We start from the raw sequence: 20334 nt of genomic DNA on the forward strand, positions 1-20334 counted from the left end.
GGAGTCACTGTGGTGGATGTTTATGTTAAAATGTTTTTTGTGTGTCTTCTAACTTTTTATTGGTATGACTACGGCAAATCAAATTCCTCATATGTTGCAAAACATACTTGGCTAATAAAGTATGATTATGATTATGATGAACAACTACGTGGCTTCAAATATAATGGGAACCGTCATACCCATTAATATCAGTGTGAAACCAAAACCAATTTTTACAAAATAATATACACTTTTGATGAATACAAAATTTCATCAGGAAATTTTATTCTCACCAAACCCTTGAGGTGAGATAAGAGTGACTAGCCGTGATGTCAAGGCAGCAAGTGTGGCATCAAGAAGCCATGATAAAGAGAGGAGAAGTGTCCAGCTTCAAGATTCTGGAAGTATGTGGCATCTCAGCTGCACGGAGTTGTGTCTCAGAGGTTGTGTGGTATCTCAGCTGCATGGAGGCAGAGAGGAGAGCTCTTCAGCGGGTAGTCCATAGAGCTCAGAAGACTTATCGGAACACAGCTACCAGCCTTGGAGGGCATCTACAACACACGATGCCTCAGAAAAGCCACCAGCATTCACAAAGACTCCTCACACCCCTGCAATAGTCTGTTCGAAATTCTACCATCGGGCAGACGATACAAGGCCTTCTACGCCGGCACCTCCAGACTCAGGAACAGCTTCATCCCCAGGGCCATAGCTGCTATGAACCGGTCCTGCTGAGCCGATGGTCACATCGCACAGCTGTTGTAGTTCGTGACCTATTAACAGAATAGTCAGACAACCGAATTCGTTTAACTTCTTTATTGTACTCACCCAGGTGGGAGAGAGCCTAGACACCGGAGCGTTCAGAAACGCTCAGGCAGCTAGTGTAGCCTCTCTCTCTGAAAACTCAGATTCACACACATTTTATACCTGTAATACATGTGCCAGTACCTTTCCATCGCTGCCTTATACGGCAAGTTTACAATGTCCTATAAATCTTTATGTGTCCTTCGGGACCTCCGTGTACATCGTGACCTACGTGACCTACGTGTCCTCTTCTTTCTTGGGAACAAAGGGCAGTCCATGTGGCAAGATGTTCTTAACATTTCAAAGCTTTGAACGCCAGTTGCTGATATCAGAGGATGCACTTCGCCATAAACCGCGCTACATGCTGACAAACAGGATGCCTCAACAATATAACCAAGCTGGAAGATTTACACTCCTGCAATAGCATCCACATAGCTGCATTCCTAATGTTAACCCTTACATTCCACCCTTTGATTATGCTATAATCACAGTTTTTCAAAGTGGCCGATTGACAAATAGTTGGCATATAGATGGACCGAAGCAATAACAGATTAACAGAATCAACAATTAACACAATGATACTGCCATAATGGAGAATCGCCCCCCACAAATATCCTAATCCAAACCAATCCCATCCTGAAGCATCAATTCGATCTTGGGCTAAATCTGCCCCTACCTTCCTAGCTCTTTCTATAACCTCCTTCACATGCCCCGTGATATTGGTGATATTAGAGGATACATCTGGTATAAATATACAACATTCTTGCCCTATCATAGCACAGGTGCCCCCTTTCTCGGCTAGCAGGAAATCTAGGACCATACGATTCTGGAGAGCGACAAGACGCAGGGCCACCATTTCAGTTCCCGCCCAAGCGGTTCCCCATCTCGGGAATATTATCCACCAAAACCTCTCAAACTCCGATACAGCTCCTTTAGAGCACCACTTTGGATGCTGTAGGGGGTGACTTATAATTCGTAGGTGAGGGATTACAAAAGCTAGATAACAGCACCCTGTCCAGGTCTCATAAGATCCCTGATCATACTGTGGAGAAAGTCATGGTAACCAGACATATGCCCAGCTCCCACATTGAGTAAATCCCATTAAGAAGTATTGGGGGAACTGCAGTACTGATATGAGTGCATGTGCTGAATCCCACAGACAGGCTAACTTCATTTGGTCTAGATCCCATTCTACAGAAACAGGTTCTATTTATTGGCGTTTCTGAAGAATCATGAGGAGAATTAACTTGTATCCGGGGCCAATTCTCCTGTGTTTGATTAAGATAGGGTCTCAAGGACCACCCATTAAAACACTGACATCCACAGTCATCTGATTGGTTGTCATAATCCGTACACCAATTATTGGGACCCGGGCTCTGTGATTGAGATTTAAGAAGAAGAGGGCAGACCTGACTTCACTCGGAGTGAAGGGGACCGGGTAAAGAGGCATCATGCTTCTACCATATGTTGGAAACGGGGCGCACACCCAACAGGCAGACCGTTCCACCTGGGAAGCGTATGTCTGACATAAAGAGAGGAAACGATTTTTTCGCCGGAGACCCGAGATTCGTCCTTCTATCTGACTACCGAGGGTCAATATAATCCACAATCCCCATCTTAGCCTGATGTTGTCCCGTGGTTTCTGGGCGTCTCAGACCTGAGAATGCAAGGCTGATAAAGATTGGGTTAATAATTTCATATATTCAATTAAACGCTCATCCAGGGCGTGCAGTTCATGGAGGTTGATGGACCCCTCTCCCTCCGCCCCCCCAAGGGGTTCGGAGTGGTTTCCTGTATAATACCTCAGCTGGGCTTAATCCTGTAGTAGAGTGAGGGGTTATACGCATAGAGAATAATGCCATCGGCAGGACTTGGACCCAATTTAACTTAGTCTCCTCTTGGAGTTTGGCCAATTTATTTTTTAGTGTGCCTTTTGCTCGTTCCACTATACCTGCGGCCTTTGGATGGTGTACACAGTGGAACTGCTGGCGGATATTTAACTGTTTGCACATTCCCTCATTAACTTTGGCTGTAAAATGAGGTCCATTGTCCGAGCTCAATGTACACGGTAGTCCAAACCTCGGCACTATTTCTTTCATCATACAGTGGGTGTAATTCGAATTTAACTCTGTTTGATTCTGCATTACCCTTTCCAGTTCTTTTTCTACCTCTTCATTCTGTCTCCAAGTCATTACATCAGATAACCATCCTGAAAATTGCGTTTCTTGTAATCCTTTATCCTAAGCATTTCGTAGTCTTATTCCTTCTCCCATCAATCCTCCTACTGTCTGTATCTTATTTTGTAGGGTCTCTATATCGAAGGAATTTAATGTTCCTATTCCAGTTCCAACACTTCCTAACACCGTTGCCAGCATATCCCTTTTCCCTCTTCTATTTGTCTTATGCAGATCCATTGTAATTTCAGCAACGTTACATTCACTCTGCTTCTTACATGGAAAACTAAATTCATCTGTCAGGCATTGGAAATTAAACTGGCACAAAGCGTGTCCGCAGGGTACAACCCAATAGGCTTGGTCTCTCAATTGTTTAGCTCTGGTCTTATTAAACCATCCTGAGCAGCGTCCTATTCTTTCTGCCTTCCAGGGTATTGTGCCATTGCCTCCTCTGCATATCATCTGATCGTCCCTACATAAATGTCGTGGAGTAAATACAGATTGACCACAATCCCATATAGATCTTGAGTGCACTTCCCCTCATAGCGGGAGTAACAATAGCAAAAGGAACATTATTTTACAATGCTAAGCATTATATAGTTTGAGATTTCAGACTGGATGTCAAAGTCCTGTCGAGACCTTCGGCTTCAATCCATCGGCTAAACACATCAACAATAACTAAGCAATACTTATAACTATGTACACGTGGCAATTCAATAAAATCAATTTGTAAACATTCAAACGGTCGCCGGGATAGTGGCGTGGTTCGTTGCTCCGTTGGAACAGTACGACCGGGGTTGTTCTTTGCACAGATCGTACATTCAGCGCTAATTTTTGTCACCCCTTTATTCATTCTGGGGTGATACCATGTAGCATTTATTACATCCAACATTCCCCTCTCACCAGCATGGGTAAGAGAGTGCACATAATGCAACAAAACAGGTAAAAGCGCGTTAGGGACACAAACTTTGCCAGAGGCAGTGACCCAAAGCGAATCAGATTTGCGAGGGGAACACCCATCCTGGCTCCACTGGTGTCTCTCAGCCTCGGGGGCGTCCCCCTGAAGCTGGCAGAGTTCCGAAACACTCGGCATAGCGGTAGTTGCAGAAAACTGCTGTTGTTCACCTGAAGGAACTAAAATGGTAGGGGTCAGGGCCCCTGTGCGTGCCAGTGTGTCAGCCAATGCATTCCCAAAAGAAATGGAATCCTTGGCAGATGTATGCGAATTACATTTAATGACAGCCGATGTTTTCGGGAGAGTCAAAGCCGCCAGCAAATTTCGGACAAACAGGGCATTTTTAATAGGAGTGCCCGCTGCAGTTAAAAAGCCCCTGTGCTGCCACAGGTTACCGAAATCATGTGCAATCCCAAAGGCATATCGTGAATCGGTGTAAATAGCACGTTGGCCAGCGCAAAGGTGGCAGGCCCACGTGAGGGCAAATAATTCAGCCTGCTGGAACTCTTGGTTTAGGTGTTCCCTTATCTGTGCAAAAGTATCCTGAGCCGTCGCAGCCCGATGTGCCATCGCCGCTTTCCACTTTAGGGACTCGGCAGGGGTGAGGAGGAGGGACAGGGCGTCAACCTGGGCTTCGGGACTTGCCTTGTAAACTTGCATCATAATGCAGAAATGACTAACAAACCCCTGGGCATCTGTTTGTTTATTCGGCGCCTGTTGGGCAATGAGGACCAGGTCGGACGGCTTCCACGGGGACTGAACAGGAATCACGTCTGGTTGGTTACCCTGTCCAGCCTGTGGGTTGGGGACCATGCGAATAGGGTCGGCAGTATCCTCAGTCTCTAGCGCCGCTCGTGCGGATTCTGGTTCGTGGCGCAACTTAACCCTTTCACCAATGGTTGTCTGGGACCTATCCATGTTCCCTGATGCTGCCTCACAATCGGGGGGGGGGGGGGGGGGGGGGGTTGTCCCGAGTATCCTGGCAGGGAGGGTAAGACAGGGACTGGCACCACCACAGCCGGTGGCTCTGCCTGTGGGGCTGTGGGGATCGGACGTGTCCAGGGTTCCTCATCACCCTCGGACTCCTGATTACCTAATAAAGCCGCTATAGACTCCAGTGGTTCGGATTCTGACCTTTGTTGTTGTTGGGTGGGATATATCCCTTTGGTACCGGTTTTAAAATCACCTCAGTCTCTACATTCCATGTACCTCCCACTGGCCAGGCTTTGTTTCCCAACCTTTTCATTAACGAAGCAGATAACACTCTGTAATCTTTACCATTTTCTGGCAGTAAATAACACATGTGTTGTACCGGGGCACCGCCATCACTCTTATCCAAAGTCTGTCCCATATGTCTGATTGCCAATTATCCAAAATTATGTTACCAATAAATGTTACCAAACGATCAATTTCACCCAGACCAGAACAATGTCAACAAGAGTGACCTTCTTAATCCGTATCCTTATCCTTATCGGTTCGTCTGTGAATCTCAAGTGGACACGAAATCAACCCCAAACGAGGGACTTCAGTGTCTGAAAGACGTCAACGTCCGGGGTCTCGAACAATGGTCGAGAAGTGCACTCTGTCCCCTTCGGACGTGTTTCAGTCACCACTGCCTCTTAGTCGTTCGTGGTTGATGGTGCCAAAGAGATCCTGCCGACTACGCCAAATGTTGTAGTTCGTGACCTATTAACAGAATAGTCAGACAACCGAATTCGTTTAACCTCTTTATTCTACTTACCCAGGTGGGAGAGAGCCTAGACACCGGAGCGTTCAGAAACTCTCAGGCAACTAGTGTAGCCTCTCTCTCTGAAAACTCAGATTCACACACATTTTATACCCGTAATACATGTGTCAGTACTTTTCCATCGCTGCCTTATACGGCAAGTTTACAAAGTCCTATAAATCTTTATGTGTCCTTCGGGACCTCCGTGTCCTCCTTGTCCACCATGACCTACGTGACCTACGTGTCCTCTTCTTTCTTGGGAACAAAGGGCAGTCCATGTGGCAAGATGTTCTTCTTAACACTTCAAAGCTTTGAACGCCAGTTGCTGATATCAGAGGATGCACTTAGCCATAAACCGCGCTACATGCTGACAAACAGGATGCCTCAGCAATATAACCAAGCTGGAAGATTTACACTCCTGCAATAGCACCCACATAGCTGCATTCCTAATGTTAACCCTTATACAGCGAACCGGCACAGACCTACTTGAACGTTATTCTGTTTTAAAACTGTTTCTAATTTTGTTTCACTGGGTTGTCTAGATTTATACTGGTTAGCTAATTAATTTATTGCATCGTATGGGAGGTGCATTCCCAATCTCGTTGTACCCCTGTACAATGATAATAAAGGTATATTGTATTGTATTGTATTGTATAAAATTAAAATCAATGGATTAAGGTGTCTAGCCCACAGTTACTCAGTTTATCCACATCTTTCTTTTTAAACACTACCCTATTTGCAAACTTCCAATTATCATGCATGGAACCAGGAAGTATTGGAAAACATTATTATTTCCGTCATTCCCCCCAAAGGAAATCTCCCTGGGTACATAGTCAGGCTATCTAAGATACTAAATATCACACCTCTCATTCTTCAATATTTTCCACTGCTCCTCAAATACAATCTGCATCTTTGCCTCCTTTTGTGAAAACAACATGATAATTTATAACCGTACCCTTCTTCTGCCTCCACAGACGTTACCGCTTTGATCCTCAACAGACATTGTCAATAATAACAATACATTCTTCATTTTCTTTTGAAGCTTCTTCATGGCTGATTATGCAAACCCATTGCAAGGGGCAAAGGCTCGTTCTTCATTCTGACACTGCGTGATACAGCCCTTTAAATCAGCAATATATTGCACCATCCATGCAACTGCACTCAATTTAGATGAAAAACAGAAACATGAAATGAAAATAGAAAGACACTTACAAGGAAAGCACCATGCGGCTGGGATTTTTTTTTTTTCGGGGGGAGTTTGGAGTTAAATTTGGGATGCAGCACACTTCGAAACATTACACTGCAGAATTGAAAGTAAAAAGCTTGTGGGCGTTACTGCATATGAACCTTTTTTTTTTTCAATTTTGTCCTGTATTCAAATGATTAATATAAAGAAAAGCAGTGGTTGCAGTATTGCCCCCAGGAAACTTCACTGCAATAGTTCCCCCTAAAAAGCAAAATTTCACTTCTAATTTCTGTTAGTCAGCCATTTTTAAACTATTTTTTTACACCACAGTGACTTTTTACATCGTATGTTTCCAGCTCCATGCCCCCACCTCTAAAACATCCTGACTCTTGTCCTGGATGAAGTTCTACGTACATTTTCGCAAAAGGTTTGATAACTAGTGGTCTTTGGCCTTCCATTCTCCAGCATAACCCTTTGGAGAAGGGAGGACTTGATTCTAATATCAAGCCATCTATTGATTACATTGTGCACCTTTGATTGATTACATTGTGCATGGTCTGCAGAATGTTCACTGCTTTCAATACTTTTGACTTTTAACTTAAGTTTTCCACGATCAGACATGGCCTTTATGGCTCAGTAACACACTAGGTGTTGCATTTAACACTGAGTCATCAGGGAAAGGTCCGTTTGCTCTAACTCAGCAGATATAACAGAATTTTTTTGTTAATCTTGGAAACTGTGATTAATGTCAAAGCACATATCCATGCTTTAACCCTTCAATCCAATTAAACAATTGATTGATTAAAGGGTACACCCAGGAAACAGGCCCTTTGACGCACCAAGTCAACACTGACCATTGATCATCCGATCATACTAGTTCTATGTTATCCTAACTTTCTCATCCACTCCCTACACACGAGGGGCAATTTGCAAAAAATTAACCAAAAAAGCCTATTCATCTTAAGGATGTGTGAAGAAACCGGAGCACCCAGAAGAAACCCATGTGGCCACAGAGAGAATGTGCAATCTCCGCACAGACAGTACCTGAGATCAGGATCAAACCCAGGTCGCTGGCGCTGTGAGGCAGCAGCTCTACTAGCTGCGTCACCAACATCAATCTTCTTTCCCACACCAACATTCCCAACATTAAGGTCCTAATTATACTCAGTTGTCTCTATGAGGCAGGCCATCTCACAAGCGTGCCTGATCCCTGAAACAAATTCTTTAATTTTAGGTAACTAAACCTACAAGCACAGACCCCCTTTGCCCGCCGCCCTTTATCCTCTCTCTTCCTTATGCCTCACCGAGATGTGCTACCATTTATCCCTTTCCTCTTCCCCCCTGTCCCCGTCCACATATATACTTTCCTCTGGCTTCATATTTTGCGCTTCGTCTTTGCTATCTCTATATCTCACACTTTTTAGAAGCATAGATAAATAGGTGCAGGAGTAGGCCATTCGGCCCTTCGAGCCAGCACCATCATTCAATATGATGGCTCATCATCTAAAATAAGTACCACGTTCCTGCTTTTTCCCCATATCCCTTGATTCCTTTAGCCCTAAGAGCTAAATCTAACTCTCTCTTGAAAACATGCAGTGAATTGGCTTCCACTGCCTTCTGTGGCAGAGAATTCCACTGATTCACAACTCTTTGGGTGAAAAAATGTTTCCTCATCTCAGTCCTAAATGGCCTACCCCTTATTCTTAAACTGTGACTCCTTGTTCTGGACTCCCCCAACATTGGGAACATGTCTGAAGAAGGGTCTCGACCCGAAACGTCACCCATTCCTTCTCTCCTGAGATGCTGCCTGACCCGCTGAGTTACTCCAGCATTCTGTGTCTACCTTCGATTTAAACCAGCATCTGCAGTTCTTTCCTACACACCATTTCAGGTAATAATCTGCCTTCCTGTTCTTGCCACCAAAGTGGACAACCTCACATTTATCCACATTATACTGCATCTGCCATGCATCTGCCCACTCACCCAACCTATCCAACTCACCCTACAGCCTCATAGCATCCTCATCGCAGCTCACACTGCCACCCAGCTTTGTGTCATCCGCAAACTTGGAGATGTCACATGTAATTCCCTCGTCTAAATCGTTAACATTTAAAAACAAAATCCTCCTGTTTCCCGAGAGCTCCCTCCTCAAATGGTTCCTCCGAGATCCTCCTCCACTGGGTCCTCCGAGATCCTCCTCCATGGGGTCCTCCGAGATCCTCCTCCATGGGGTCCTCCTGTTTCCCAAGAGCCTCCGGCGGGACAACACCGACGCGCAGCACTGCTCCCACTGGCGGTGACCTCCAACCATCTGCCAATCAATACTCCTCCCCCCTCACCTGTATCCACCTATCACTTGCCCACCTATCCCGTCATCCAACTTTCTGTCCCGCCATCTAACTTTCTCCTACAAAAATTAGTCTGAAGAAGGGTCCCGACCCAAAACACCGCCTATCCACGTTCTCCAGAAATGCTGTTTGACCCACTGAATTACTCCAGCACTTTATGTCTTTTTTTGTGAGCAAAGAGATATTCTTTCATGGCGTGGAGAGCACCCAAACTATTTATACAAATGATATATCAATATCAAGATGCTACAAACAGGAAAATGTATGCATTTTATTTTATTGCTTTATTTCAATCCAGTTAATGGAATTACATGCCTTGGTTACATGTTGCATTTCGGCTGTCGCAATCCAGCTTTTAATACAAAGCGATTTTCTGGAAAATAAAACAGGATTGTCATTATTTATTTTGAAATGCTTCAATTTGGGTCTGAACAGGAATTTGTCTCTTACAGATGTGTTGTGTGAGGTAGAATTTCCGTGAGAATTTCTCAACCTCTCCCTGCAACTTTAGTGGAAGATTGGGGAACACCTTATTTACACTATTTTCTGGAGATTTTACACATCAGATTTCCCATTTCGGTTTCCACCTTGACAAGATGTGTCCTACGATCTCATCACAGAAAGCTCTGTGCAAGGTGTGCTAAATCAGAATATTTATCTAGTAGCATCTTTTATCGAATATAAAAATATAATGAAAATCGAAAGTTAACGTACATTATTGATCCAGCTGATGTAAGCTGAGACGCGGGTCCATACTGTTGGTTTCATGAATGTGTCACATCCTGCTGCAGCTACAAAGCTTGTCGCTCCATGGACATAGTAAACACCATTATGCTCACAATTCAGAGGACCTCCAGAATCTCCCTATGAGGAAAGTTGGTGAAACCATTATTTTCAATCTCTCAGACTGGTTCATAAAAGATATTATTACATTTTAAAGAGGGTATTGAAATCAAGAGCAATAAAAAAAAAGGAGAAGGAACGGGAAGGAACAGAGAAAGAGAAAAATGGTATTGAGGAAAAAAAACTTGAAAGGAAAGTGGAAACAAAATAAGAAGCATAATATATGAGCAAGAAATTGCTGACAGCAAGAAGGACAACAAAGGAAATAATGAACAAGTTGCATTTACATGGGCCCTTTCATAACCTCAAAGTATTCCAAAGTGTTTTGCAGCCAGTTTGCACATAGAAACAGAACTGGGACATCGACCAAGTAATTTGTTTTGATTATGTTCATTGCGAGATAGATATTGCTGCAGAAAACTGGGGAGAATGCCCATGCTCCTTTTCAAAATAGTCAAGTGATCTTTTACGTCCTCCCACAAAGGCAGACAAAGCCTCATTCTAATGGCTCAGAAGAAAGATGATGCCTCTTCCATTGTTAGAGTAGCTAAGTTTATTACCTGACAACCAGCAATGATGCCGTCACCTCCAGCACACACCATGTTTTGATTGACATAGTAACCCCACCATTCTGGCTGGGAACATACTTCATAGGAAACAACGTTGATAGGAGCTTGTTGAAGAGTAGGATTAACGAATCCATTGTCTGCATCAAAAGTAGAAATTCTGAATTGCTATTGCATTTTTGTCATTCATTATTATTATATTCCACATAACATTTCAGATCATATCTAGCACCATATTGCCTATTTGTCTATGGGAACATCGACAAGCAGATTGAAGACTATTTGATAGGCTTCACCCATTTCCTTACTATTTAGGTCAAATTAGCAGTGTTTTTAACTATTAGAGGACAAGGAGCTTTAAGGAAATTGTAGCCCTGGAATGATCAGGGATACTTTAGGAATGTGCCTAAACAAGCAACACTTACTTTAAAATTGAGAAACTACAAGGTCCTTAAAACAAGATGAAAAATATATAGCTAGATTTTACAAAAAATCATAGCTGCGAAAATAAGGGCTGCTACTTTAATAACTCATGTCACGGACAAAGCCAGAAACTTTTGCCTGTCCCCAATTCATTCTCGAACTGATTGGTTTCCTGGAACATTTTAGAGAGCAATTAAGAGGCAGATACATTGCTGGGGTAGGGAGCTACATTGAGGGAAGACCAGGCAAGGATGATATAGTCACAAAATGCTGGAGTAACTCAGCGGGACAGGCAGCATCTCTGGGGAGAAGGAATGGGTGACGTTTCAGGTCCCGACCAATGAAAGGTGAAGCCCACAATGGTCGATTGTTGGTTGTGGAAGAGGTAGTAATGAATGGATATATGGATACAAATAGTGGAACTAGTAGGATGACTAGGATAGGGGAGAGAGTGAGAATGCAAGGGTTACTTGAAATGAGAGAAATCAATATCATACCACTGGGTTGTAAGCTGCCCAAGCGAAATATGAGGTACTGTTCCTCCAACTTGTGTGTGGCTTCACCCTGACTGTGGAGGAGACCCAGGACAGAAAGGTCATTGTGGGAATGGGAAGGCGAGTTAAAATGTTTGAATTGTCTGTATTTTATCATGAGAAAAGAAATGCCCTGTTATATTTTAAGTAGCAACGTCTATGGTGATGTCAATTGCAGACAGAATGGTACAAAGTTGTTGACCACTTCATTCTACTCTATGACCTCTCCTGCCCAGTCTCTGTGACCCCCTCCAGGCCAACTCCCTGGTGGAGGCTGGTTTAGCCCTTCTGAAAAACGCAAAAGAACACAAGGTCAGAAATCATTGCCATGATCAGATTACTTAGTGCGGTGAAAATGAAAATCCTGGTCATTATTTATGTTGGAGCCATTAAGCCGACCATCAACCACTCATTTATGGGAAGGAAAGAGATGCACAAATGCACATGACTCTGAAATTACTTACTTTTAGTGTAGCCCCAGCCAGTGACGTAACATAGATAGCCATTTGGTAAAGTAGCACCTGCATCGGGCAAATTTCCAAGCTGGACAAATTGGTTCAGGACAGCATCCTGCTCCAGGTAAAGCAGCGCAATATCATTCCTATTAAAAATGGATTTTCAGCATTAGTGTCTATTTTATTTTTTAACTGATGTTGCAAATGCATGGTAAGGCGAGTGCCTACAATCAGGATTACATTCAGTTTTAGGTTCTTTCCTTGTTATTCACCCTTCCTCTCTTAAATACTGTCCTTCAAACTGTACCTCATACATATGACTATGTGTCAGCATCTGCTTCTTCTGCTGATGCATCTCCTTGGGATCAAGGATGATGTACGATCACTCTGGTTTTGTGGGTTCTGAGCTGGTTTATGAGACCAATGTAGGAACGGCAGACTCTTCCACAGATGGGGCAGGTGGTGGTTGATGGGGAGGGGTGTGTGGGTAGTTCATGAGGGGATCTGCTTTTTCAGTCATTTGCACAGGGCCTCCATGTGTTCTTGAGACATGAACTCAAGATTCTCAATCTCATCCTGAATGCTTCTTCTCCACTTGAGTGGTCTTGGGACAGCGATTCACAGGAGTGATTGGGGATGTTGCATTTCTTCACGGTGGCTTTTGAGCACATCCTTGCGTCTTTTCCTGTGTCCATGACAGAGCTCAGAATAGTGTCAATTCTAGGAATGTGGGGATGAACATGTGAGTGACATGACCTGCCAGACATAGCTGTTTGAGTGTAACTAAGGTCTTAGTATGTTGTTCTATGAGAGGACGCTGACGTTGGTTAACTTATCCTTCCAATGACTTTGGAGAATTTTACAGAGACAGTGCGGGTGGTATTCCTACAGTATCTCCAGATGCCTGCTGCAGCATACAGGAGAAGCTGAGATCACTGCCTACTGGTACACCCCGAGTTTCGTGCCAGATCTGATATAGAAACATAGAAACATAGAAAATAGGTGCAGGAGTAGGCCATTCGGCCCTTCGAACCTGCACCGCCATTCAATATGAACATGGCTGATCATCCAACTCAGTAACCTGTACCTGCCTTCTCTCCATACCCCCTGATCCCTTTAGCCACAAGGGCCACATCTAACTCCCTCATAAATATAGCCAATGAACTGGCCTCAACTACCTTCTGTGGCAGAGAATTCCACAGATTCACCACTCTCTGTATGAAAAAAAATGTTCTCATCTCGGTCCTAAAAGACTTCCCCCTTATCCTTAAACTGTGACCCCTTGTTCTGGACTTTCCCATCATCGGGAACAATCTTCCTGCATCTAGCCTGTCCAACCCCTTAAGAATTTTGTAAGTTTCTATAAGATCCCCCCTCAATCTTCTAAATTCTAGCGAGTACAAGCCGAGTCTATCCATCCTTCAAATACCCTTTTCCTCAATTGACCAAAGTTTGTTCTGGTTCATTGAAGGCAGTGGTGTATTTCATATTAATGTCTGCCTTTTCTGAGAGGTGGCTCCTTAGACATGGGAAGCGATGCATGTTTTTCAGGTTGTTGATATGGTGAAGGGAGGTAGACCAGCAGAGGACCTTTATCTTTTGGATGTTGAACGTAACACTCATCTTCTCAAATGCTTCGGTGAAAGATCTGTGTAGGTGATGAGTGTCTCCCTCTCACACACAGACGCACACATGTTCCATCAAATGTGATACAAGTGTGAGTGGTGGACATTACTGAATAATTGATGTGTAGGCATATATATTTTTTTGCTACACAAAGTTATCAATGAGTCATGGTGTTTTTATGAGATTGTGATCGTTCTTAAAGTAGCGGCTGTAATAGCTAGTTATTCAAAATTCAAAAGTTATTCAAAATAACTTTGATGTCAACACAATATTCATTGGTTCAAAATATTATATTGTTACATACCCAACTGAAAGATCACCATTCCAACCTTCATGTATGATGACATATTGTACGTAAAGGTACTGTTCGGTTTTATCATCCTCATAAATGTTGTGATCACCCAGGACGACACGATATGTTATACCTGAGCTGTTAATGAAAAAAATGCTAAGTTACTTTAAACAAAAGGGATTGGCAAGGGTCGATAGGTGTGTGGGAAACAGGTGGCTTCAGCAAAGAAATGCTCTGCATTCTATTGTTTAGGCCAAGGGTTTTAGGTTTTATATGCAGTGTGGTAGTTTGAAATAGAAAGTCACTTGTCAAATATAATGGTATTTCCCATAAGATGCAATGGTAAATTCTATGATAGTCTTTCATGCATTTAATATGCTATTTTATAGAATTGCTGGGTGTAAATCAGTGATGTCAGTTGGTGTGCAAATTGTTTGATGTTGTTGCTGCAACAATTGAGAACTTATTTTCATTGATGAAACAGCATGAGTCTTAATGCAGAAGCAGACTTTAAGAAGATGATGGTGGCCTCCTCCTGCATAAATATGGGACCCATCCTTACTTGAGCTGCTGGCACGGAGTCTCCCACTGAACCAAGCTATGGAATCCTCACCTCAGTCCCCAATGTCTTATACGTGTTTTTGGTAATGACATTATATATTTTTGGGACCTTGCCCAACATCACGAATCATTGCACTGTATCCTATGTTCTGAGATACTTGGTACCGGCCCCTACTCCAACCTACCCCTTCAAGCCAATCTGCCCCAAATCATTTGGAAATAGTAATGCTCAAATACTTACTGGCGTGAGATCCATTAATGAACTTTTCAAAATACTGATAAACCTCAATCTTCTCTCATCAGAACACCTTGACATGATAATGGTCAAAACATCAAACAGGATTACCATCCTCTGAAAGTCTAGTGGACTAACTTACTGACACAGGAATGGAAGAGAACCATTTCACAGACTTACAGCAAACAGGCAAGTTGGAGATACAGATGTCACAATCAAATGGTGTGCATTTACTAAATTATTGCAGTTATGATTTTTTGCATTATAAAATATGGAGGTTTTAGGACAAGTCTGGTTAACTTACAAGACAACTGTGAACAGGAGTCATCACTTTTATGCAAAGGAATAGACAGGCCTCATTGATTAGCTGGTGAGAGGTGCGTGTATTAAAGTTAAACGGTGGTTTGCAAAAAACTGGACAGGACTGATCAGCTGCACTCAGGAAACAAACATCTATGGTTCAATGGTTCTTTATTGTCACGTATGCACTGCACAGTGAAATTATTTTTGCACAGCTCACACATGCACAACAGTTAAAGTGATCACCAGCCCACCGTTTGACCTGCTTTTACAAAATGTTAAATGGTCAGCTCGACATAATTACCACATCTACACCAAACCCAAACCTATCAGGAGTAGACGAGGGCATTCGATTCAATTTGAGATACCAGCTATCAAGACAGATGTATGCAGCAATTCATTCTTCCCTCGCACAATTAAAGCATGGAATAATCTTCACCCTGCTGTAGTTACTCAACCAGACGCAACTAAATTTAAGGCAGCTCTTCTTCTCCAAGAAGCCCTTCTTGCTTAAGTCCATACTCCGCCACCTCCAGTCTAAATTCCATTTGGAATAGTTTGGAGGACCAAGAACCAAGAACCAGACTGAGTTTTGTTGAGACTCAGAGCGAGAAAGAAATACATGAATTGAAATTACAGTTACAGGCAAGAGTTAAAGCTGCATGAGGTTGTTGGAGTACATAAGTCAGATTAGTGCATGGTATGTTGTAGTATTTGGTAGCTTCCGGCAATTTTGGTTGTTTCCGGCAATATTGTGAAGATTAGATAATCTGCTAAGAAAACCTGTGTTCCCTTGAAATTTACAGGAGCCCGATTATGTGGGCTCCCTTGAAACTCACAAAAGTCCTACGTGTGCCAAATTAGCAGATTTTTAATGTATGTAGTTTTATTTTATTACTAGTGCTCGCATTTACTCAGTCTTGATAAATGTTTCAAGGAATTTTAGGTTATATTGCTCTTTTAGCTTTGACCAGCTTTACTCCACCTGCAGAAGCTCAGGCTGAACTCAGAAAATAGGCATAAAAGACAAATAGTACCAATCAAAATCATTCACCTGTCCACACAGTGAGCAGCAGTCAGCACCCATCTGTGACTAATTAAAGTCCCTCCACAGGTGTGGTACCAGTAACTAGCGTACCCTTGAAGAGAAACCTGTTCAAGGGAAAAAAAAGATTAGACTCGCACATGTTAAAATCATATTTTTAAGAAACAGAGCTTCATATTAATGCAGAAAATGTGGCTCGAAAAGCTGGCAGAAAACAGAAAAGTGATGGAGACTTATTAATACAAATATTTTCATTCTCCTGGAGTTTACAGAGCACATGATAATCTATGTTGTTATTGAGGAAATGTTTTATCTTTCTCACCTGCCATGGCCACGCATTGCGATTTGCCTCAGTCCCTCCAATGACTCGATTGTTTTCAGAACAGAGCCCTGTATACATTGAGAAAATGAAATGTTTTCATTACATCTTTACTGGCGTTTGCCATCTTAAAATTCATTTTATGTATTCGGGAAGTCTGTAAAAGGCACTGTATTCCATTAGTAATGTGAGAAATCAAATTTCAATAGGTCCCAGAGCAGTTCAGGTCAAATTGTTAACCTGTAGAACTGTTCAATTTGTCTTATTTATGAGTTACAAAAGATTATTGTAGATAAAGAAGATCATTTATCCCATCTAGTTTATCTATTAGGAAAGGCCCTAAGGTCTCTTGAATGTAGCATGCAATTTTTCATAAGTTCATTCAGTGTTTGATTACTCTTTATGTGAATAAATGTGCTTTTCACTCAATTTAACCATCATCACCATGTTCTGGTCCTGCAATATAATATGCACAACAAGGCCACAGCACTAAAAACGGTCTCTCTAGTCCTCGGAAAATTGACTGAGCCAAATAGAATGACCTGCTTGCTAGGTCTTGGGAGCTCTGTGTGATCCAAAGCCTTAAGCCTACGTGTTAATCATCCTATCCTAAGCCTCAGAAAAGCTCAATGCAATATTTCAGTCTTCCTCATTACCCACCCTTGTGCCCTGTCTGAGTGAATTGTCCATTTATGCACAGTTTTGTGTTGTGAACTTCTTTCCATTGGCAACAACATGTTGGCTGCTCACACAAGGGCCTTGCAGCCAGGAGAGGGTGCACTCACACTTCATATTCTGTCTCTGGGCAAGAAACTAGTTCATGATTACATTAAACTTCAATGCTTTTGACAGTTTTAGTTATCTGTTGCAGTGATATACGACATTGATGAGGCCACATTTAGAGTATTGTGCTCAGTTTTGGTCACCATGTTGTAGGAAAGATGTTGTCACGCTGGAAAGGGCGCAGATAAGATTCACAAGGACCTTGCCAGGACTCGAGGGTCTGTGCTATGGGAGAGGTTCAGCAGGCTATGACTTTATTCCTTGGAGTACAGGAGGATGAGGAGTGATCTTATAAAAGTACACAAAATCATAGATTGGGTAAATGCACAGAGCCTTTTGCCCAGAGTAGGGGAATCGAGAACCAGAGGACATAGGTTCAAGGTGAGGGGGGAAAGATTTAATAGGAGGGGTAACTTTTTTACACAAAGGGTAGTGGGTATATGGACCGAGTTGCCGGAGGAGGTAGGCGAGGCAGGTACTATCACAACTTTTAAGAAACATCTAGACAGGTACATGGATAGGATAGGTTTAGAATGATATGGGCCAAACGCAGGCAGGTGGGACATGATGGCCAATGTGGGCAAGTTGGGCTGAAGGGCCTGTTTCCATGCTGTATGATTCTGTGACTCTATTTGGAGTTGTAAGGTACCAGGAAAGGTGGAAAAACCAACACGATTCAGTTCCTCTGTGAATTTACCCCGTTCTATGATACATTGGCATTTCTCTTCGGATGAGGTTGAGCGGTTCTTGTGTTCACCCATTTCCAATCTGATATCACAAGTGGAGGGAGGACTGGAAATGGAACCTTCTAGATTTCCTCCCGGTGATGGGACCTTTCTAAATTTCCGAGGACTGCTGTCTTTGGTTTCAATTACTTCAAGTTTAAAGCTCATTCAACTGCTCCTTAGTAAGTTTTATTTTTCACATGACTCATTTGTTATAGAAATGGCGAATGCCTGGCACTTAATTTTTTAGTCAGTAACAACTAAAACTGTTTTTGAAATTAGAAATAGAGCGACTCTTTTAGTCAGCAAAATAATTGAAATTATACTTACCAAGCAGGGCAAGACTTGCTAAAACCAACAGTTGCAACATTTTGGCAAGTGTATTGTAGAACATTTTGACTGCATGGCCCAGCATTTATACACAGATTATATCAAACACTTGCCGTAAACTGGATAGACTTTCAGTTCATTTCGTAACTAATAAAGCCGCAATATTGATATTTAATAGTCAGCAGACAAACATTGGACATTATTTGGGGCTGCCAGAATTGATAATATGAGAAAATCTACAGGTGACATCAGTTTCTGTTCCAAACCAGAAAAGTAACCCCCTCTCTCCTCCCCTCCCCCCACCTACTAGTCAATAGGTGCAGGAGGAGGCCATTCGGCCCTTCGAGCCAGCACCGCCATTCAATGTGATCATGGCTGATCATTCTCAATCAGCACCCCGTTCCTGCCTTCTCCCCATACCCCCTGACACTGCTATCCTTAAGAGCTCTATCTAGCTCTCTCTTGAATGCATTCAGAGAATTGGCCTCCACTGCCTTCTGAGGCAGAGAATTCCACAGATTTACAACTCTCTGACTGAAAAAGTTTTCCTCATCTCAGTTCTAAATAGTCTACCCCATATTCTTAAACTGTGGCCCCTTGTTCTGGACTCCCCCAACATTGGGAACATGTTTCCTGCCTCTAACGTGTCCAACCCCTTAATAATCTTATACGTTTCGATAAGATCTCCTCTCATCCTTCTAAATTCCAGTGTATACAAGCCTAGTCGATCCAGTCCTTCAACATACGACAGTCCCGCCATTCCGGGAATTAACCTAGTAAATCTACGATGCACGCCCTCCTAGTAGTCATCCTACTAGTTCCACTTTTCACATCCTTGTATCCCTGTGTATCACCTCTCCCCCAGGCAACAATAAGCCATTATGGACTCCACCCTTCCTTGGTCATCTTTTGCCAGCCCTGCTTTGTTCTGGTCTTTTCTTAGCTCTGGTTCCCTCCCCTCTACTTAGTCTGAAGAAGGATCCCAACCCGAAACGTCACCCATCCTTTTTCTCCAGAGATGCTGCCTGACCTGCTGAGTTACTCCATCACATTGTGTTTATCTTGGGCATTCAGAAAATATGCCTTTGTTTAAAAAAAAACAGAAAATCTTGTGCAGTGTTTATTTCCATTATCTTTTTTCTCAATCACCCGTTGTTGTCTTTGGTAAAAGGGACCAGCTGCTGATCATCTACCAATGCTATTGTAAATCTATAAGTCCAGGTAGGTCATCTACCCTTTGATCTTCCTTCACCAATTTGGGGGATGGTGTCTCACTCTATTTTGCTGCTAGAGTGATAACATCCTAGAACATTGTAGTGTGATGCTTGTCGCCTTGGAATAGCAACTTCGTCATTCTAATTCCAAACTTGGCATGCAAGTTGTGAAACTGAATACACTAACACTGATAATGATGTGTGGGTTGGCCACGGAAATGAAATGACCATGAATGCTGCCAGGTTGGCATTAAACACTAATATCCTCAGGGAAGGAGACATGCTTTTCACACCTGCTCCGGACTATGCTTTTGGTTTCATACAAAGCCCGCATCTTCCTGCATAGATGAAGTTAGTCACTCCAAGGACATGGTACTTCCCAGCCTGCTGACAGTTCAGTGGACCACAGGAATTGCTCTGTGGGGGAAACAAAAGAGGGAACACCCATTGCTATTCTGTTTCTATAAATTCTCTACAGTTTCTCTCACAACATTCAATAAATATCTAGACAAGCACTCAAATTACCAAGGCAAAGATGTCTATGGACTAAGTACTGGTAAATCAGATTAGTAGAGATAGGAAATTGATGGTCAGCATGAACGTGGTGGGTAGAAGGGACTATTCTGTGCTGTGTGACTCGATAACACTGACACATGAGAAAGCATGGAACAGATTGGGCCATTGACTCATCCAGTTCATTCATTCCAGTCAGAATATAAAATCTACCCAATTGTTAATTCTACTTCAGTCATTTCCTGAGGATAGATTATTCATGCACGGCCGCGGCACTTTCCATCGCCCAGTGGACCTTCATCGGCCTGTTCGGCTCGGCCCTGGGGCCTTCCATCGCCCGGCGGGGGTTTCAAAAGTCAGGAGCCTCGATCGCCTCGAGGCAGCAGTTTGACTGCCTGACCA

At 42.9% G+C, this 20334-nt stretch overlaps 1 protein-coding gene across 1 annotated transcript; it reads right to left on the reverse strand.

Moving 5' to 3' along the window:
• Nucleotides 1-9483: 9483 nt before the first annotated feature.
• On the reverse strand, nucleotides 9484-18245 carry LOC144611909 (chymotrypsin-like elastase family member 1). Its single transcript, XM_078431230.1, has 8 exons — nucleotides 18206-18245; nucleotides 16371-16438; nucleotides 16058-16155; nucleotides 13920-14045; nucleotides 11999-12135; nucleotides 10573-10718; nucleotides 9884-10033; nucleotides 9484-9542 (listed from the first exon to the last, which is right to left on the reverse strand). The coding sequence occupies exons 1-8, from the start codon at nucleotides 18243-18245 to the stop codon at nucleotides 9525-9527; spliced, it is 783 nt and encodes a 260-aa protein (XP_078287356.1). The 3' UTR covers nucleotides 9484-9524.
• Between the last annotated feature and the right edge of the window lie 2089 nt (nucleotides 18246-20334).

The sequence above is a fragment of the Rhinoraja longicauda genome, chromosome 42 (assembly GCF_053455715.1).
Source record: "Rhinoraja longicauda isolate Sanriku21f chromosome 42, sRhiLon1.1, whole genome shotgun sequence".
NCBI classification, from domain to species: domain Eukaryota; kingdom Metazoa; phylum Chordata; class Chondrichthyes; order Rajiformes; family Arhynchobatidae; genus Rhinoraja; species Rhinoraja longicauda.

Excerpts from the sequence above, each read along its gene's own strand:
- LOC144611909 (XM_078431230.1), bottom strand. The coding sequence starts at position 18,245 with ATGTTGCAACTGTTGGTTTTAGCAAGTCTTGCCCTGCTTG. Across the intron at positions 16,156-16,370 it reads GCAATGCGTGGCCATGGCAG|GTTTCTCTTCAAGGGTACGC; the intron begins GTGAGAAAGATA and ends TCCCTTGAACAG. Across the intron at positions 12,136-13,919 it reads AATGGTGATCTTTCAGTTGG|GAATGATATTGCGCTGCTTT; the intron begins GTATGTAACAAT and ends CATTTTTAATAG.